Source organism: Carlito syrichta, unplaced genomic scaffold, assembly GCF_000164805.1.
Source record: "Carlito syrichta isolate Samal-C Ts95f unplaced genomic scaffold, Tarsius_syrichta-2.0.1 Scaffold150267, whole genome shotgun sequence".
Taxonomy (NCBI): Eukaryota; Metazoa; Chordata; class Mammalia; order Primates; family Tarsiidae; genus Carlito; species Carlito syrichta.
Window position 1 is genome coordinate 79,875 of NW_007094363.1, and position 21,067 is coordinate 100,941.

The window sequence follows — 21,067 nt, forward strand, 5'->3', positions numbered from 1 at the left end:
AAAATGACAATACTACCCAAAGTGATCTACAGATTCAATGCTATCATAATCCTAATGGTGTTTTTTTTGCAGAAATAGAAAAACCATCATAAAATTAATATGGAATTTCAAGAGATCTTGAACAACCAAAACAATCTTACAAAGAAGAATAAAGTTGGAAGAGTCACACTTCCTGATTTCAAAACTTACAATGCTACAGTAATCAAAACAGTGTGGTATCGGCATAAGGACTGACAAATAGACCAAGGACAGCCTTTCAACAAATGTTGATGGGAAAACTGAACATCAAAAAATATCAACATGCAAAAAAATGAAGTTGGGTGCTTGCCTTACACCATATACAAAAATTAACTAAAAATTAATATAAGATCTACACATAAGAGCTGAAACTATAACACTCTTATAAGAAAGCATAGAGGAAAAGTTTTATGACACTAGATTTGGGACCAGGCATGGTGGCTCATACCTATAATCTCAGCACTTTGGGAGGCCAAGGCAGGAGGATTGCTTGAGCACTGGAGTTTGAGACCAGTCTGGACAATATAGCTAGATCCTATCTCTACAAAACATATTTTTAAAATACTAGATTTGCTGGGCGTAGTGGCTCACGCCTGTAATCCCAGCACTTTGGGAGACAGAGACGAGAGGACTGCCTGAGCCCACGGGTTCAAAACCAGCCTGGGCAACATGGTGAAACCTCATCACTACACTAAATCAAAAAATTAGCCAGGAGTGGTGTCATGTGTCTGTAGTTCCAGCTACTTGGAAGGCTGAAACAGAAGGATTGCCTGAAACTTGCAGGTTGAGGCTGTGGTGGCCATGAGTGTGTGCCACTACACTCCAGCCTGGGAAACAGAGTGAGACTCCAACTCAAAAAACAAAAAATCATTTAGCAATGATTTATTGAGTAGAACATTAAAAAACACAGGTAACAAAAAAGCATAGATGAATTGGATTTCACCAAAACTGAAATATTTTGTGCATCAAGGTGAGAGGACCATAATAAAGTATACCATAGACTTAGGTTAAGAGCATGCTATAACCCAATAAATATGTAATCAGCTTGTGGACAATAGCACAGCCATTTTTAGTTTTCTGTCTTAAAACATAACCTGTAACTGTTTAAAGTTCCAGTTATGGGAAAAACTGCAAAGCTTCAACCCCTTCCCTTATCTCACTTTCCCCTTAGCAACATCCAATCAGGTGCCAGGGGGTAATCACCTAAGTTTCCAGATGTCTCTGCAACTTCCCTAGCTAGTGGACCAAGGTCAGCCGGAGTCAGGCTAGCCAATCCTCCACGATTAAGCTGACCACCAGAGGTTACTACCCAATTAAATAGTAATACAACTGGAAAGCCCCCCCAAACTCCTCCTCCCTTTGTATAAAAGCATAAAAGGCATCTGCTTAAGGAAATCAGAGCCTCTGAATGTACTCTGCTGTGTCGGCTGTCGACAGAGGCCCAGGCTCGAGCTTGTAAATAAAGACCCTCTTGAACTTTCATCGGAACTGGCTCTTGGTGGTCTCTCAGATTGAACTTTCGGCCACTACAAAGGAACAACTATCAAGTGAGTGAAAACACAGACCACAGAATTAGAGAAATCATTATCAAATAATATATTTAAGACATTAATATTACTATTCAGAATATATAAAGAATTCCTACAGTTCATTAACAAAAATACAACCCAATTCAAATATGAGCAAAGGACTTGAAAGAACTTTTCTAGCCGGGCTCAGTGGCTCAGCCTGTAATCCCGCACCTTGGGAGGCTGAGGTGAGTGGATTGCCTGAGCTCGCAGGTTCGAGACCCACCTGGGCAACTTGGCGAGATCTCATCTCCACAATAAATCAAAAAATTAGCTGGGCGTGGTAGCGCGCCTCTAGTTCCAGCTACTTGGAAGGCTGAGGCAGAAGGATCGCTGGAGACCAGCAGGTCGAGGCTGTGGTGGCCAGGAGCGGCCACTGCACTCCAGTATGGGCGACAGAGTGAGACTCCAACTCAAAAAAAAAAAAGAAAGAACTTTTCTCCAAAGAAGAGATACAAATGGCCAATAGGCACATGACAAGATACTCAACATCAATAGTCATTATGAAAATACAAATCAAAACCACAAAGATGTATCACTTCATACCCATTAGAATGGCTGCAGTTTTAAACATTAAAAATAACAAGTCTTGGCAAGGATATGAAGAGACTGGAACGCTTATGCATTGCTGTTGAGAATATAAAATTGTGCAACCACTGAGGACAACAGTTCTTCAAGAATGTAAACATAGAATTACCATATGATTCATCAGTCACCATATGATTCATCAGTCACACTCCTAGCTGCTGTGTGTGGTGTTGGGCTTGGTATGGCCAGAGTCACGGGTTGGTAAGAATTTACCAAATCAGTTATGAATTTAAAAAGGTAGACGTAGCCAGGCCCGGTGGCTCAGCCTGTAATCCCAGCACTTTGGGAGGCTGAGGTGAGTGGACTGCCTGGGTTCTAGACCAGCCTGGGCAACTTGGCAAGACCTCATCTCTACAATAAATTTAAAAAAAAATTAGCTGAGCGTGGTAGCGCGCGCCTGTAGTTCCAGCTCCTTGGAAGGCTGAGGCGGAAGGACCACCGGAGCCCAGCAGGTCAAGGCTGCAGTGGCCAGGAGTGGCCACTGCACTCTAGTCTGGGCAACGGAGTGAGACTCCAACTCAAAAAAAAAAAAAGGTAGACGTATTAAAGGGAAGATATGTTGTGAAGGGCACAACAGGCAAAACATCAGAGATAGAAGTATTTACAAGACTATGTCGAGGTCCAGTGTGGCCCGAAGGAATTGTCTTTGGGGGAGGTCTGCAAAAGGAAATTTCCAGAGGTTTGTGAAATGGCTGATTGATTGTGAAGTGGTGTTTTGTTTCTTTAAGATAGGGCTAATCAACAGGAATAGTTGACTGCTTTTTGTTTACTAACAGCAAAAAGTGAGCTATGTTTCATTTACTGCAAATGTTTTACAGCTGGCTAACCAACTTTTACAGCTGTTGTGTTACTAGTAAATCTCTTTGTAGATCTTTCAGTCTCTTTCCTTAATAAAATTTACCAAATTGTTGCCGGCCTAATTGGGCTGCATATTTCTCCACACTAGGAATAAACTCAAAAGAACTGAAAGCAGGGAATCAAACACATACTTGTAAACCATTGTTCATTCCAGCATTATTAACAGTAGCTTCAAAGTAGAATCCACCTACATGTCCATCAACAGATGGAGGGATCAAAAAAACGTAGTATATACATGCAACGGAATACTACTCAGTCACAAAAAGGATAAAATTCCTGATACATGCTACTGTGTAGAAGAACCTGAAAACATCATGGTAAGGGAAATGAGCCAGATACGGAAGAACAAATACTGTATTGTGACACTTGCATGAAGTTCCTAGAGTAGTAAAATTCATAGGGACAGAAGGCAGAAGAGTGCTGGGGCAGACGGAGTGAGGAATGCATAGTTGTTTAATGAGCACAGTTTCTGCTGCGGATGATGAAATAGTTCTGAAGACGGATGCACAACCATGTAGTTAATGCCACTGAAGCGTGCACTGTAAATGGTTACAATGGTAAATTTTACATTATGTGTATTTTATCACAATTTCTTAAAAGATGGCAAAGTAGGAAGATCAAAGAGCTTGGATGCCCGTGGCATTGAAGAGATGCTGCTCCATATCTGCAATTGCCAACCACCATTTCCCACCCTGCCATCTGGTATACTCTTAGGTGCAGCTGCACACACTTCTAACTGATGTGCCTGGAATTTCCTGCTCTCTGCCACCTGGTTCTCAGCATCTATCTCCTACGGCTACCCTGCAGCAAGGGTCTCAACTCAGCGCTATGGACCTTTTCCCTTATTTATTGATTGTTGTTTTTAATTTTGGGGGTTAGGGTCTTACTCTGTTGCCCAGGCTGGAGCACAGTGACACGATCATGGTCACCAGAGCCTTGACTTCCTGGACTCAAGTGGATCCTCCTGCTTCAGTCTCCTGAGTAGCTGGTACTACAGATGTGTGCCACCATGCCCGGCTAATTTTTTTATTTTTTGTAGAAGTGAGGTCTTGCCTTGTTGCCAGGCTAGTCTCAAACTCCTGGACTTTAGTGATTCTTTTGCCTCAGCCTCTCAAAATTCATGAGCTGCCACACCTAGCCTCTACAGATATAAATATATATATATATATATTATTTTTTTGAATTGGAGTCTCACTCTGTCACCCAGACTGGAGTGCAGTGGCACACTCCCAGCCACTGCAGCCTCAACCTGCTGAGCTCTGGCAATCCTTCCGCCTTAGCATTCCAAGGAGCTGGACCTACAGGTGTGCACTACCATGCCCGGCAAACTTTGATTTGTTGTAGAGATGAGGTCTTGCCAAGTTGCCCGGGTGGGTCTCGAACCCGTGGGCTCAAGCAATCCACTCACCTCGGCCTCCCAAAATGCTGGGATTACAGGCTGAACTACCGAGCCCGGTCCTGATATTTTTAAACAGAGCTGTCCTGTCTGTGCACTGCAGGATTTTAGCAGCATTCCTGGCCTCCCCAATTTGATGCCAGAAGCATTCACCACATACACGTGACAACCTAAAACGTTTCCACACCTTGCCAAACACCCTGTTAGGGAAAATCTGTCTGAGAACAACCCCCCATAGGAAGTCTTTGCTAAGCCAACAAATCCACTCCCTCCTCCTATCTCCGCTATATGGGGCCAAGGCTGACTCCTGGGCACCCCCCACCCTCCTCCCCGAGCTTCCCAAATCCTGCCCATAGACTCTCCTTGATGGTGGCGACTTCCATGCCACTCAGGCCTGAGTGGGCTCTTCCTGCTTTGACCGTCATAGTAGGGGCTGGCCATCTTCCTTGGCACTTGGCCCATTCATCAGTGTATGTGGGCATTTTGCTTCTGGTGGCCGAGGTCCTGATTCCTGGGTCAGGGGTCATGCCTCCTACACCAAGGACCTTCACACCTATAAGGGTCCAATCTATACATTTCAGTGATTGTATTAGATCGCTCTGGGAGCACAGTGGCCATCAGGACCCATTGCTGTAGAAGCTAAAGACCCAGAACTGTGCGACCCTTTGTCCCTGCCACACATCCTCCCCCCTCCCCAGTGGAGCAGCCATCAGCGACTGGGAGACTGCTTCTCTAGCCCACTGCTAGATGAAGAAGGGCCTGCAGGCCTACAGAGATGCTGAGGCAGGCAGGACCTCTAAATGGATGAGAGATCTGAGGCCCTTCATGAGGGCTCCCTGGAAGGGTGTGTAACTCTGCCCCAACTGTTGTTCCCAGCCCCCCCCCCCAGCTGCAGGTCCTGACAGAGGAGGGTCTTCACCTGGACAGGGCTAAGATATTGAAGCCAGACCACCGAGCAGGGAGAGCCACCAGAAATGGGGATCACATGTCTAGGCTGGGTGGAACAAGACCTGGGAGACTGATCCTTCATGTGCAGTCTCTACTGTGCAAGCATCAAATTGCTTCCCATGTTCATCCAGTCCTGTGAGCTGGGTGGTTCACCCTGTGACCCTTGTCTCCTGTTCTGGTCCCCCTTGACATAGCACTGCATTTTCAAATCTCAAGCCAATAAGCCACACTGTGAGCTGTCAGGGCCAAAAGAAGCCATGAGAGAGGCCGAACGCAGGGTCTCCCAGGTGGGGGGAAGGGATGGGCCCTGCCTACACTTGATACTCCCAGCCTTGGCCAACATGGGGCCGGTGGGGCACAGCTGGGGCCTCCACGAGGATAAGGGCCTCCCGTCTTGCATCAGGCAGAGGTGACGCAAATGGAGGGATCCTGCCGGCCTCATCAGGGAGCGCAGAGTCCAGCTCTGCCCAGTACTGTTCCCCTCACATCCTTTCCTTCCACTTTTAACTGGAAACAGTTCCCAAGAGTCTCAGGCAGGGACACTCTCAGGGGAAAGCTTTTAAGAACTGGGTCCAGGAACACATGCACAACTTGACATGGTCCTTGCCTGCAAAGAGCTCCCGCTCCAATGTGGGGACAGACACCCCAGCAATTAGAGCTTCATAAGGTCAACACAGAGACACACAGAGGAGCCAGCCCAAGCTGGGCCTCAAGAAGTCTTCTTGGAAGAGGCCATTCCTGGGTGAGAAAAGTCTCACACCCCAGGTTGCTAAACTAAGTAAATAACAAGCAGGATGCCCAGATGGACTTGAATTTCAGAGAAATGGTGAATAATTTTTTTAGTATGTTCCAAATACTGGATGGGATGTGGCTACAAAATTCCTCGCTGTTTCTCTGAAATTCAAATCTAGACATTCTCTACTTCACCTGGTCTCCCTTCATCATTGTGATTTACAGATGACACGTCAGGCTCAGGGAAGGGAAGTGACAGCAGAGTTTTGTAATGACCTCATCCCAGGTGTCCCACCTATGATTAGACTGTAGTCTGTCAAAGGGTCTGTCAAATGAATGGGGACAGTGAGTATCAAAGCTTCACCTCTTGTGGTCTGAAAACCAGCATCAACCTCATCTGGGAGGGAGGTTGATGGAAGTGCAGAATCCCAGGCCCGAACCTTGACAGAGTAAGAACCTACTTTTGGCAACCCCTCCCGCTGTGGGAGCTCTTCTGTCCTTTCAATAAATCCTGCTTAAAAAAAAAAAAAAAGAACCTGCATTTAAGAAGATCCCTGTGTGATTCGGTGTGCAGGAAGGTCGGTCTCAGGGGTGCTGTATGGAGACTGATACCACAGGGAGATGGTGGATTCGAGTGCAGGGAGGTGCCAGCACAGAGCCAGGCTACAACAGGGTGCCAGGTGCCCAGGCGGCAGCAGTAATCCACACAGGCTCCTATCAGCTCTCATAGGAACCCCCAAAGCGAGCATTTTTTACTCCCACTTAACGGGCAAAACCCTGGAGAAGGCCAAGAAAAGCGAGCTGTCTTCCCCATACAGGCCACATAAGTGGCCACCAAGGTCTGACCCAGCCATTGTGACCACAGCGCACCTGGTGCACTGAGGTGAGCCACGAGGGGACACTATGTGGCAGAGGCAGCTCTTGGGGTGCTTATTTGAAGGCCCCTTGATGTACCTCCTTTTCTTGCTACTCATGCCCCAGATACCCTCAATGCAGTCTATGCCAATCCTACCGCTTCTCAGCAGGTTTGTGGGCAGTCAGGTGGGTGAACAGACACATCAGATGCATTGAATTCTGAAGGCATTACAAGAGGAATAGTGCGTGTTTGCCCAGCATGGTGCCTAGCACACAGCAGGTTTGCTTGGCCACAGAATCTCCCTCCCCCTGGCAAACATGGCTGTGATAAATGGAAAAGCAGCAACTTGCAGCCCCTGCCACAAGGCAGATGTCTTATGTAATTATTCAGGGGAAGATGACAATTGGCAGGGGCACCTTCTCTGCTGGAATTTGACTTTATCACCATTGCCTATTGGGGCCCCTGCCCCTAAAGACCAAAGTCCCACAAAAACGAATTCCCCAAAAGCTGACTCATTCATCCTCAGCAGGTGGGGGCAGAGAATCAGTCAGGAAAGACATGCACCTGAGTCTTTTGTGCTCTCGGTCCAGAGGTTTCTAGGCACACACATGCTGTCCCCATCTGCTGTTACTGCGGCAGCCTCAGCTGAGTAGAATGCCCCCATTAAAAAAAAAAAAAAAAAAGCCTGCACCTTTTTCTATCCTTTGAATTTTTAACATGTGACTGTATTATATTTCCAAAAACAGGTCGGTTTTTCAGGCCACGTTGCACATTTTTGTGACAGTCACTGTTCTTTTCATTCTCAAACATGCAGGGCTCCCTCCCACCTCAGGGAATTTGCATATGATATTACAGCCTGCAAATTTCAGCACAAACCTCACTTCAAGGGAGCCAGCATTCCCTCCAACCAGGTGAGGCCCCTTTATAACCTCCAGCACCTGGACTCCCCACACACAAAAAAAACAACTGTCTGCATCACCCTGGCGGCTCCAGATCACACCCGCCCACTGCTAACACCACTGGCCCTGCCCCATCACCATGATTTCTTGGAAATCCTTGAGAGTTAAGAGGGGCAGGGATCACGAGTTGCCAAGCAGTCTGTGCACTGATGTACCGTCTGTGATCCTTGCCTCAGACTGTGCCTTGGCCATGTGATACCAGACCCTAGCACAGTACAGACACACAGGCTCCCATTCACGTCAAGGCGTGGGTAAGACTACCAGCCCAGGGTGGAGACACCAGGGAACTCTCCTGATCTTCCTGCTGGAGCACAGGATGTCATTGGCCTGGAAACCCTCCAGGCTTCCAGCTGCTTAGCTCTAAGCTTTCAAATGGCACATGCCTCGCCTTCTTCTTTCCTTCCTGTTTCAGGCGGCCCCAGGTCTGTGTGTCCATTATGCATAATGTTTGAGCCCATCTAAGGCCCATCCTGGTTCTAAGGCCCATCCTGGTTCTAGTTTAGACATGTTTGAGCCGTTAAGGGCTCAGGCTTTGGGCCAGAGGGACTGAGTTCAAGAGGTCAATCCCAAGCACCTGTTTGTTCACATGTAAATGGACACGTGGTGCCTGCTCCCCAGGACTGAGTGAGCATTGAATGAGCTCCATACACTTTCCCTCTGCAGACTCAGGATGTGGAGACAGATCCTTCCATTCTTTCCAGTGCCCCAGGCCCGGAACACCCACGATGGCACCTGCCCCATGGTGATGAAAGCCCCAGTAGTATCAGCTACTCCACTGGGGTGAACACACCAGCCAACTGCCCTGCTGGACCTGCCAGAGATCAAACCCTGCCCAGCAGCCTCACATTCACCAGGTAACTTCTGAGCCTCATCTCCCCCATCGAGAGCACCGGAATACCTTCCTAAGGGTAGCCGTTAGGAAGCAGGAACATATGCCTTCAACCAACAGCTGCCATGCCTTGACCCGAGCCCCTCTGCTCCTGGTCCAGACCCCATTGACCCCAAAGAGGAATACAGCAAAGGGCTGGTCTCATGCTCCTCCATCTCATCCCTCAGAAGGAACCATGAGGGAAGCCCAATCTCTCTATTCAGGATGGTTCTGAGATGCAAGCTGTCTTGATAGGGTGCGCCTGGGAAATGAGAGGGAGAAGGGAGACGAGTCACGGAGACAGGGTGTGCACTACTTTAGAACATAGCTTGGCCATAACATTCAAAGCACACAGAGCACTCCTTAGCAACTCATGAAGCAGGGTGGGAGGCCAACCTGGTCAAGGGCCAGGCCTTGGCATTGGCAGTGCTCTCTGCCCATCTCCTAAGACGTGGGAATGACGCCCACTGTTAGGGTCTTTGTAGTTCTGATGGGCATCTCACAGCAGATCCTCAAAGAGTTGCTCTTTACCTCCAGCTCCCTTCTGAATATTCCCAAGTAACCAAATGCAGCCTGCAAGAATATCGATGGTCTCCAAAGACATGACACAGGGAAAAAAAAAATACTGTCTGCATCGCCCTGGAGGCTCTAGCTCACACTTGCCCACCATCCCTGTCCCATCACACACCATGGCTTCTTGGAAATCTTTGAGTTAAAAGAAGAGGGGCAGGGATCACAAGTTGCCAAATTTCAGGTCCTGCTATCCCCAATCCTGCCACACCCTACACATTCTAATGGAGTCAAAGGCTCATCCTTCTCACCTCTGTACAAACTTATGCTGAGACTTGATGGCTTGGTTACTGTCCCTTACTTTCTCCCAGCACTCCCCAGCCCGCCTCCTCATGCCCCCAGCCTGGCCGTGTGATGGCTGACAAGCAGGTGATGGTGACATTGTGTTGGGCAGGTGCAATCTAGGGCCGGAGTCAGCAGGAAATCCCACCCTTCCAAGCCCCCTAACCAGCAAATGGAAGCTGAGAGGCCCAGACTTCAGGCTGGAAAGGTAGCTAGAGAGCTCAGGCTTGGGCATGAAAAAGGAACAGAGATCAGCCGGGCGTGGTAGTGCGCACCTATAGTTCCAGCTACTCGGAAGGCTGAGGCAGAAGGATCGCCGGAGCCCAACAGGTCGGAGCGGCCACTACACTCCAGTCTGGGCGACAGAGTGAGACTCTAACTCAAAAAAAAAAAAAAAAAAAAGGAACAGAGGCCGGGCATGGTGGTTCACATCTGTAATCCTAGCACTTCGGGAGGCTGACACAGGACAGCCTAAGCCCAGGAACAGGAGGCTGCAGTGAGCCATGACTGTGCCATTGCACTCTAGCCTGGATGACAAAGACAGACCCTGACTCAGAAAAAAAAAAGGAACAGTGCAAAGTGCATGTCATACCACCATTCATGCACTTAAAGCACGCAGACATGACTCACATAAGAGCAGCTGTTCAGAAAGGGACCAACAGAGAGGTGCACTGGCTCCTCTGAGGAGTGGGCAGCTTTCCCTCTCAATCTACAATGTGTACATGTTGGAGGAGAGGGAGGTTTGAGTCAGAAAGGCCCGTCTCCTGGGGGTGCAGATCCATCCGTCTGCATGACCCCAGAGAGTAGGGCCACAGGAACTGGGCAGGAGTGCTCTGGGTGGAAGAGAGTGGGCTTCGCAGCTGACCTCTGCTGGCCAACCAAGTCACTGCATGCAGCAAGAGAGCCAGGAGCGGCTGCCTTCTGGAAGTTTCCTGACTCCTGAGGTTTTGGGGAATGGTCCTTTCGTACATGCCAGAGGCACAAATGAGGACAGCCCAAACCTTTATTCTGTTAAGGGACAGGACGCCAGCCTGGCAGTGCCAGCATTCAGTCTGTCCAGGAAGCACAGCAGACACCAGAACTGCGCCTGTCCATGCTGGGGGGGGAAGCTCACTCCACACTGCTAAGTCCCAGAATGGCTCAGACGACATCAGGAGGGCTTCGCTGTGGGTCTGAATTTCTTTCCTTTGTGCTTGAAGCTGCGCAGTGGGTTCTGGGACTTTGTCTTCTATGGAGGCAAAATCACAAATTAGTTGGGGGAATCAAACCCACCAACCAACTAACCATCTGTCCACCCATCCACCCAAACTAAGACAGACACAAAGGGCAAGGCCATCAGCCAATGAAACCAAAAGCTGCTGCAGACACTGAGAGGAAGAGCAGTAAGGACAGAAAAGCAGGGCCTGTGGGAAGTGCCCCCAGCCCACCGATTTTGTCCCAGCCACCAGATTTTTGGGACACATTTCCTGGGTGCCCTCTCTGCCCTTCCTTAGGGCAAGGCACCCGCACATCCTGGTGATGAGAGAACAAGGTGAGGAGGAGGTCTGAAGCTGTCCCCAAGAACCCAAGGGGCGGTACCTTGGCCTTCCTACTGGAGGAAGATGGTTTCTTCCGCTTCTTATGAGGGCGTACGAGGCCACAAAGGGTAGGAGGAACTGGAAGAGACATTTGGCCTCAGCAGCAGCCTCACCACTGCTGCTCCCAGCCCTGCCCTCCTACTGACTCCGGTCCTACCACCCAAAGAGGCTCCTGGTCCTTTTGCAAGCCTTTCTCAGTGCTGCCCGCCTGCTCACCCTTGCCCCCGCCCCAAATGGCTGCAGCAAACCATCCAGTTCTGACCCAACTGACAGCCTGTGACATAGCTATTCACTAGCACATCTGCACTGGACCAGAATGTGAGCTCATTAGACTTCCACTGCTAAACACTTGTCTGTAAAATTTTTGCTGCAATAAATATGTAACAAGAAAAAAACTATGGAGATTTACCTTTAAAGAAAATACAGCTGACATAAGAAATCAATGGGTAGTTTCTTCACCTGTAACCCATTTCTACAAGTCCACGGTGTCCCAAGATCCTTCCTTCGGCTCCCCCAAAATACCTGATTTTGGTGATGACAGTTGAGGGCTCTGCCCTGACCTCAGCCCCCTGGACTCCCTCCCCAGTCATACCTGGGCCCTCCTATGAATGTCTAATTCCCTTGGCCCTCCTAAACCTCCTGGCAAGTAACTTTGCTCCTACTTGACAGAGCAGACCAGGCTCATCAGGCCAAAACTTTGCCTTCACCCTGCGACCTGCAGTTCGACTCCCCTCATGTCTGCCATCAGGACCCAGGTTGGGGTCTCCTCCAGTTCACTGTGTTTTGGGAACCCGGTCCCACCATTCTGTCTCTGGCATTTCCATGTTCCCATCTCGTCTGGATCCTTCGCTTCCCATTGCTCAGGCCTTTCCTGCCCTGGAACATTCCACTCTCCTGTCATTGCCACAGCAGCAACACCACACCCGCTGGCTGACCAGACCCCATGGCACTGGGAAGGGGCCTGCACTCGCCGCTCACTGCCTCTGCTTTGCCGCTCTTCTCTGTTAATCCACTTTAGGCATCAAAGTCACACACGTTCACTAGCAAAAATGTCACATGCAGGATGTTGAAAGAAGCCATTACCCAGAGCTTGTGTAAGATAAGAGGTGCCCAGGTTTAATGGCTGCTTAAACATCTGGCCCTGCCTCAAGTATACCACAGAAACAAGTCCTGGGTCCTGACTTCACACCTGCCAACCCCTGGACCCCTCACCCCACCCCCGATTCTTCCCTTGCCACTTCATCTGTTTACACCTAACAGCGTCATCTGTCACCATGTCAACTGTTCTTATCTAGAAACTCCAGATGCCTTGGTCTCAACCTCGGTGGCTGCTAGTCCCAAGTCTTCTCCTGCACAGGCGGCTCTCTACCTCCTGTCCGTGGTCCTCCCCCAAACCTGTCCACTTTCTTCAGCCCATGAATAGCCACTTGGCCAGTCATTCTATTCTTCTTTTTTTTTGAGTCGAAGTCTGTCACCCAGGCTGGAGTGCAGTGGCACGCTCACAGCCACCAAAGCCTCGACCTGCTGGGCTCAGGCAATCCTTCCACCTCAGCCTTCCAAGTAGCTGGAACTACAGGCATGTGCCACCATGTCCAGCTAATTTGTTTACTGCAGAGACGAGGTCTCACCAAGTTACCCAGGCTGGTCTCGAACCCGTGGTCTCTTGCCTCAGCTTCCCAAAGTGCTGGGATTACAAATGTGAGGCACTGCGCCCAGCTTGGTCATTCTTTCAGTTTGCGAAGACCTGGAGACCTCCTGGCCTTAAATCTGGGTCTGCCACCAACTCTGCACTACCTCAGTTTCCTCATCTTCACAATAGTGACAGCAACAGCTACCCCATGGGGTAGACCTGTCTGTGTGCCACCTGGGTCTTGGGTTCTGTTTCACCTGAGCATTCCCAGCACAGGGGATGACACAGCAACCAAGGAATGAATGCCATTTCCCCCAACCCACTACCTCCTGACCCCATCATACCACACTCACTCAGGTAGTCAGGAACATGGCCCAGGTGAGGCTTCACCACTGCAGGGTGCAAAGGCAGGTCATGCCGCAGCAGCTGGAGATCCCTGGGGTTATCTTCAAAATATGTCTGATGAGGGAAAGGCCAGCACCCCAGAGTCAGCATCTTTCTTTTATACAACTTCACAGATTCAGTTTTCAAAAGGTTAACAATCATAAGTTTGGTTGTTTGTTTGTTTGTTTTGAGTTGGAGTCTCACTCTGTCACCCAGACTGGAGTGCAGTGGCCGCTCCCAGCTACCGCAGCCTCGACCTGCTGGGCTCCGGCGATCCTTCCACCTCAGCCTTCCAAGTAGCCGGAATTACAGGTGCATAAAACCGCCTGGCTGATTTTTTGATTTATTGTAGAGGTGAGGTTTCGCTGCCCAGGCGGGTCTTGAACCCGCGGGCTTAGGCAATTCGCTCACCTCGGCCTCCCAAAGCACTGGGATTACAGGCTGAGCCACCGAGCCCGGCCTGTTTGTTTTTTGAGTCAGAGTCTAATTCTGTCACCCAGGTTGGAGTGCAGTGGCACACTCACGGCCATTGTAGCCTCGACCTGCTGGGCTCTGGTGATCCTTCCACCTTAGCCTTCCAAGTAGCTGGAACCACAGGCGTGCACCACCATGCCCAGCTAGGTTTTTTATTTATTGTAGAGATGGAGTCTCGTCAAGTTGTGTCTGTGTCTCTCTGTTTCTCTCTTTCTCTCTTGACACACCTTAGTTTACCTAGCAAGCTCCCTGTAGTGGCTCAGGCTGTTTCCATCTTTTAGTTCCATAATAGCGCAGTGATAAATGCGGGTACATGTATCACACGTATGTCTCATGGTTAGGTTTCAGGAGTAGAACTTCCGGATCAAAAGACTCATGTATCTGGGCATGGTCACTCACATCTGTAACTGCATTACTTTGGGAGGTGGAGGCGAAAGGACTGCATGAACCCAGGGACTCGAGACCAGCCTGGACAACATGGCGAGACCTCCTCTCTACAATAAATCAAAAAAATTAGCCAGGCATGGTGGTGTGCACCTATAGTTTCAGCTACTTGGAAGGCTGAGGCAAGACTACCTGAGCCTAGCAGGTTGAGGCTGTAGTGGCCGTGATGGTGCTACTACATTCCAGCCTGGGTGACAGTGAGACTCCAACTCAGAAAAGAAAACAAACAAAAGACACATGAACTCATACTTCTGATGGACACTATGATTGCCCACCATAAGGCTGTGCCAATTTACCCCTCAGCAGAAAGACTGGCTTTCTTCAGCGGTTCTTGGTGTATTTCCTCCCTCTCCCTGCCAAAGGCAGCACACTGCCCAGCTCTCTGCTTCTTACCACTTTGAGCTCAGCTGGTCTCCAAGGGCAGCCTCCTAAGATTCAGCCCCTCCTTGCCTCTCATCCCCTTACCTTGAGCTTCTCAGAGTGCAGAAGCTCCTCCTTGATCTCCTTCAATCTCGCCTCACGAATGGCCTGTTTAGTCACAGAGCGCATGGCGTCCTATGGGTGGACACAGATTGTCAAGACAGTGAGGCTGGCCCAAATCCTCTCTCATGACAAATCCTCACTCATGCTCAACAACAGAGTGTAATCCCTGGGCCACAGTCCCCTAGCCCCCAGTGCCCTTCCCACCATGGCCAGCTCACCCTGCAGCGGTAGCGAAAGCCTTCGATCTCTTCCATCTGGAACTGGTAGGGGAGCAGGACCGGGGCCCTGTTCTCTGTGGAGGGGGCAGCAGTGAGAGTCTCACAAGGTCTTCACTTAAGGTCTCCTGCACCTCCTTGGGGTGAGGAAGCTAGCAACTTACCACCTCCCTGGGATGGTGAACACACAACTTAGCTGTACATGGGTCTCATGGACAGTGGTGACCCATCCATCCCCTTGTGTGGACAAGGGTGGCCTGTGCATCCCTAAGTCCCGAGCCCCACCATCCACTCTTTTTCTCTCCCAAGGCCAATCTAGCTGAAAAGGGATCCTATGATGACAGCCACAGAGAGCAGTCAAAAAGCACCCTTGGGGTCAGGTGCTATAGTAAGCTATGTCAGTACAGTGTGTTGGATCACTCAATACTTAGGAGACAGACAGTAAACTTGACTTTAGACAAGTTACTTCAGTTTGCTTAGCTGTAAGACAAGGATGGATGGGGAGGTGGCTTGTTGCACTATACTGTTACCTCTGTCATCACTATCATGGGATCATAAGGGGTTGTGGGAGAAGCCTGTCCCTGGGCCAGGCCCATGGAAGCCAGGTTCTTACCTCCACTGAGAAGCTCCTCGATTTTGCCCAAGTGGGACTGCTCCGTGGGCAGCACAAAGGTCAAGACTATGCCTGGGTTGTTAGCACGTGCTGTCCTACAAGGGAAGTCAATTCAGTCTACTTCTCCAACCTGAAGGTTCTGTCCAGCACACCTAGTCCTTCTACATGAGTGTCCAGGTATCTGGCCCAATACACTCCTAGCCCTCCTACCTGCCAGCTCGATGGATGTAGGCTTCAGGGGTAGGGGGAAGATCAAAGTTGAGCACAGCAGACACATGGTGGAAGTCTATGCCCCGGGCCACACCAGCTTCCGGATCAGAGGCCCTGCAGAGATGAAGAGATGACTCAACATCAATCACTGAGCCGGAATTCTCAAGCTTAATCAGCAAAACTTTTTCTCTACACAAAGCCTAGGGACCACAAGACCCTGACATATGGAAGACTCCAGCATCAGAACTATTCCAAGAGCTAAGGTTTCCTGGGGCAGCCTGGAGTTTTGACATGTAGCCAAACCCTCGCCCAGACCTTAGTTCTGGGGCAACAGCAGAACTCACTGCCCTATGGGGTGACCTAAAAACAGTCAGATTGACCTAAGCCAGTTCACCTTTCAAGTGGACAAAGACTGGGGGCTTCCCTTTTCCCGTAGAAATATGCTCCCTGCAAGTCACAGCCACACACCCAATGCAGGCTGGGCCATCCCCCCTGCAGGCTGTAAGTGTCAAGAACCCAGGCACAGTCTTGATCTTTGTGCTATACAGGCAGTGTGTACCCTTCACTTCCCTTCTCCACATCCAGGCAGCTAAGCAAGAGCCTGTGGTGCTCGCTGGGCTATGTTATTGGTCAGGCCTAGAAGGTCTGGCTCCTTGCTCTGTGTACTCTGGCTTCAATCTTACAAAAAGCTGAAAAATAAAGCTTTCTGAGGAAAGGAAAGATAAGTATGGACTTACTTGTCCCCTTTGGGCCCTCGGCCCCGACGCTTGCCCTTGACCGGGGCCCCCAGGACCTCAGCATCAGTTGCTATGACACAGTCATAAAATCCTTGGTTGAACTGCGAGATGATGTGACACCTGCAGCCCAACAGGAGAGAGGGTCAGCACCACAGAGCAAGCTAGAAGGCCGCCCCATCCCTAGCACTGCAGTAACCACTACCCTTTCCTACTTTTCCTCATCTTAATCTCTTTCCCTACTATCTTTGTGCCTCAACTTCTTCATTTAAAAATGAAGTAACAGTAGGTATCTCAGAAGTAGCAATAAGTCAGTATTAGTCAAGTCCGGAGCCTGTCCCTAACAAGTACTTAAGAAACAGGAACATGAACTGAGTCCCCTTTCGATTTCTATCTTTTTTTTTTTGAGTTGGAATCTCACTCCATCACCCAGACTGGAGTGCAGTGGCCGCTCCCGGCCACCGCAGCCTCAACCTGCTGGGCTCTGGCGATCCTTCCGCCTTGGCCTTCCAAGTAGCCGGAACTACAGGCACGCACTACCACGCCTGCCTAACTTTTGATTTATTGTAAAGATGAGGTCTCGCCAAGTTGCCCAGGCAGGTCTCGAACCCACTCGATTCCTATCTTCAACTTAACTCAACCAAGGTATCAGCTGTGGCAAACCTGGAATGCAGTGGGAGTTCTCCATTGAGCACACAGGTGGGGATGCTGAACTGTTCCAGAAATAGGCGTAGCCGGTAACTCCGCTCTAAAGTGTTGACAAACAGCAGGGACTTGCCTCGAATCAATGATAGCTTGAGCAGGGCATACAGCAGCAAGAACTTGTCTTCCTCCATCTCACAAACCACCTGAAACTGTTGTAACTGGTCTGGCCCAGGCAGCTGGGACTCCTGTAACTTGAGGGTAACCTGGGGAGAGGACAGGCCTATGTTCAAGAAAGGAAGAAAACAGAGATGCTATGGCCACTTGCTCACCAACCAAAGCACTAAAATTTCAGTGCAGGGCAGAGATGCATTTAAAGATGCCTGTGTTGATACTCTAAGTCCCCTCTAGTTATGATACCTAAAAATCCAAAATGCCCTAATGCTGTGGTATATAGAAGACATAAACTGTACATAAAGCACTTGGGGAAACCAAACAAAGAGAAACACTTCAATAAACAACTATACTGAGCAGGGATGGCTTATAGCAACAGACCTCTGAAGGATGAAATTTACTTGTGGTAAGAACCTTGACCTTAATTTTGGCTAAGCTGCTCAAAGCCACCCCTTTTGGGGTGGGGGTAAAGTCCCTGCTCAGGCTTTTAGGCACAGCATGGTTTGAACTGAGAGAGATCCCCTGAGAATACCTGGAAATATGTAGTGATTTTAGACCACCAGATTTTAGTGCCTTAGAACCAGGGATAAGACACCCAGTGACAACTTCCCTACCCCAAACACCAAAGGCTCCTCTGAGAAGCATCAAGTCCTCGGAATGCCCTTATTCCTACAGCTCCAGACGCACCCATGGTGCCCCTTACCGGATTATGTAGTACCAGCTCCTTGAGTGCTTGTACGTCCTCATTAAAAGTAGCCGACATGAGAAAAGCCTGGTAAATCCGGGGCAAGTGGCTGAAACAAAACAGAGCCTGATCAGACTCCAGCTCCAAGGGCCTCTAACAGTGTCAGCTGAACTTCCGGCTACTGAGCTCTAGGCCCAACTCTCTGTTGACAGACATTTTTGCTAGGAACCACCCCCACCTCTTCCTTACCAGAGAAGACTCTTTAGTTCCTCCTCAAAGCCAAAGGAAAAAAGAAGATCTGCCTCATCCACCACCAGCAGCTCCAGGGAGTCACGCAGTTTCAAGCTGTCTTGCTGCAAGTGGTTTAATATGCGGGACGGAGTCCCCACCACTACATCTGGCTTTTCCATCAGCACAGCTCTGAAGGAGGGCAAGATGTGAGTATCAGGGAGAATGTAACAGCGGGATCTCACCCTAGACTTGCCCTCTTTCTTGCTACACACAAACCAAAACTCACATCTCTGGGTAGCTTCATTCACCTACCTTCCGTTACTTTTACCCACCTCTGAGAGGCTGAGTCTTCAGCAGCGGAGACATTGGCCACTCGGATGTCACGAGCACAATAAGTAGCCAGTTGCTGAATCATGGACTGGGCCTGGCGTGCCAGCTCCTTGGTAGGAACGAGGACAAGGCCTCTCACTGCCTGTTCTACCACAGGACCTGTCTGTAAGAACATGAATTAAAAGCTTTATATACAGCAAGCAGTGCATATCATTGTGTCCACCTGATGCTTTTCTCTACTTCTTCCAAGCAATCTGTCCCATCCACTGCCCCACTACTCAGCAGTGTTCTGACCAATTATCACTCTGCCCACCTTAGAATGTAGAGTGCAAGAGTTCTCATCCCAAGCACTGACCCTCAAAAATAACTTAACTCTATGCTTATGAAGTTACAATGTACTACTAGTTATGGAGCTGACCTCTCACAACAATTCTATAAGTAGAAAGTGAAGATGTACCCCCCTTGTATAGAGCAATACGATTTGCTGAACATTACACAAAGGTTGGCGGTAGCAGGGCCTGGACCAGGACCCAAATAACCTGAGCGTTTGCCACGCCAGCACTAGGTTCTCTTGGGCTAGCCTGCACCAGTACCGGGCCAAGAGAAAGCCTCAGATAAACGGGAACCGCCCTTCCCAGCCTTTTGGAGCTCGCCTCCTTCCCTTCCTTGGCACTCCCTCTACCTACCGCCTTCCTGTGGAGCAGCAGCTGCAGCATCGGAATCGCATACGCGGCCGTTTTCCCGGAACCCGTGCGGGCCCGAGCCAGGAGGTCCTTCCCCTCCAGGGCCAGCGGAATGGCCTTTTCCTGGATCAGCGTAGGTCGCGACCAGCCCAGGTCGGAGACAGCCTAACAGAGACCAGGAGACCGGCTCAGGCGGCGCGCCCTTACGGAGCCGGCAAGCCGGCTGGCTACCCACCCCTCCCCGTACCTGCAGGAGCCGGGGATCGAGGCCCATATGCTCAAAGCCCAACGCTTCTGGGTCCGCCATGGCTCTGCTCAGGAGGCAGCGTGCACGCGCGGCAGGAAAAACGCAGCCAACGCGGGGGGCGGGTCAAAGCAACAACCAATCAGCCGCAAAGGAGCCGCCTCTTCCCGGAAGTGCTAGCGCCTAGGTAGCCGGTGCTCGGTCCGGGCTCTACAGCTGCGTGGCGGCCAGGACTGGGTCTAGAAGAGGCTGGGGGCTCTGACCACCGGGTCCAGGGTTCCCCGACACCTCTGACGCGGCCAGTTCGCAGGATCCGCAGGAAAAGCCTCGGCGGGGGTCAGAGGGGTTGGCAAGGCTGCCTTGGCTGGTTTCGGGTGCCGCCCGGCGGGGCTGGCAGCAAGAGAGCATGTGATGCGGGGCGCAACGGCCTGCTGCGCAGCCGCTGAGGGCTGGGTCGAGGGAAGCGAGTTGGAAAAATGATCAGCACAGAACTATGGCAGCAACTGCCTGAAGCAGAGGAAGGACAGTTGGTGTGGGGCCCATCAGCCACCAGCACAGCTTGGTGACAATTCTTTGGGTCCCAAGTCTGACGTGGGTCTCACTGGGCTAAAATCAAGGTGCGTCCCATTAAGACCCGTGTCATACTTAGGACCTGCAAAACTAAGATAATGAACTTGTGTTGTTTTAAGCCACCAAGTTTCTAATAATTTGTTGCGGTAGTAGGAAACTAACATAGCTAAAGACTAAACTCATCACAAGTCTTTAAAAGTGGAAGAGGGAAGCTGAAGAGGTCGGAGCGGTGCCATTTGAGGACTCGACCAAACCCTGCTGGCTTTGAAAGAAGAGGAAGGGGCCAGAGCCAAGCTGGAAGAGGCAAGTAAACAGACTCTTGTGATTACATTAGGCCTACCCAGGTGATCCAGGATAATCTCCCTATTTTAGTCATCTGATTAGCAACCTTAATTCTCCTTTGCCATGTTAGGTAGCATATTCATAGGTTTCAAGTACTAGAACGTGGACATTTACAGAAGGCCGTTATTTTGCCTGCCAAACACAAATCTACTTAATCAGACTGGATCTGAGTGTTACACAGAAATCTGTGGACTGGCTTCCGGAGTGATCCTGTGCATGCTTGCTGATGCAGTGCAGCACCTGCATACCAGAGGCCAGCCTCTGGCTGTTAGGTTGAGAATAGAGAGTGGCGCATACATCAACAGGTGGTCAGGCTGGGACAATATGACGAAGATGAGTACAGCTAGTCCCAGTGAGAACTGGGGAACTGGGCGGGGATAACAGGTTGCTAAGAATGGGTGCCCCCACCCGACTTTCTTCTTTTTGTGTAAGGAGGGAAAAAGCTATTCAGAAAGGATATTGTAGAGTCTAAGAAAGCAACCAGGTGCGGTGGCTCATGCCTGTAATCCCAGCACTTTGGGAGGTGGAGATGAAAGGAGTGCCTGAGCTCAGGGACTTGAGACCAGCCTAGGAACTTGGCAAGGCCTCCACTCTACAATTAAAAAAAAAAAAGTTAGCCAGGTGTGGTGGTGCACGCCTATAGTTCCATCTACTTGGAAGGCTGAGGTGGAAGGATCCCCTGAGCCCAGCAGGTCAAGACTTCCGTGGCCATGAGCTTGCCACTGCACTCCAGCCTGGGCAACACAATGAGACTCTAAC

The 21,067-nt window shown here is 50.1% G+C and overlaps 1 protein-coding gene across 2 annotated transcripts; it reads right to left on the reverse strand.

The window, feature by feature from the left end:
• Nucleotides 1-10,628: 10,628 nt before the first annotated feature.
• On the reverse strand, nt 10,629-19,642 carry DDX56 (DEAD-box helicase 56). Of its 2 annotated transcripts, XM_008050554.2 has the most exons (14): nt 19,400-19,642; nt 19,156-19,317; nt 18,472-18,632; nt 18,158-18,328; nt 17,927-18,017; nt 17,071-17,315; nt 16,411-16,530; nt 15,674-15,787; nt 15,464-15,558; nt 14,854-14,927; nt 14,618-14,707; nt 13,204-13,309; nt 11,222-11,298; nt 10,629-10,871 (listed from the first exon to the last, which is right to left on the reverse strand). In XM_008050554.2, the coding sequence occupies exons 1-14, from the start codon at nt 19,457-19,459 to the stop codon at nt 10,794-10,796; spliced, it is 1,644 nt and encodes a 547-aa protein (XP_008048745.1). In that variant the 5' UTR covers nt 19,460-19,642; the 3' UTR covers nt 10,629-10,793. The 2 variants fall into 2 exon arrangements, with proteins under 2 accessions (XP_008048745.1, XP_021564500.1); XM_021708825.1 differs by lacking the exon at nt 16,411-16,530.
• Between the last annotated feature and the right edge of the window lie 1,425 nt (nt 19,643-21,067).

Excerpts from the sequence above, each read along its gene's own strand:
- DDX56 (XM_008050554.2), bottom strand. The coding sequence starts at position 19,459 with ATGGCGGACCCAGAAGCGTTGGGCTTTGAGCATATGGGCCTCGATCCC. Across the intron at positions 18,329-18,471 it reads GAAGACTCAGCCTCTCAGAG|AGCTGTGCTGATGGAAAAGC; the intron begins GTGGGTAAAAGT and ends GCCCTCCTTCAG. Across the intron at positions 15,559-15,673 it reads TACATCCATCGAGCTGGCAG|GACAGCACGTGCTAACAACC; the intron begins GTAGGAGGGCTA and ends CTTCCCTTGTAG.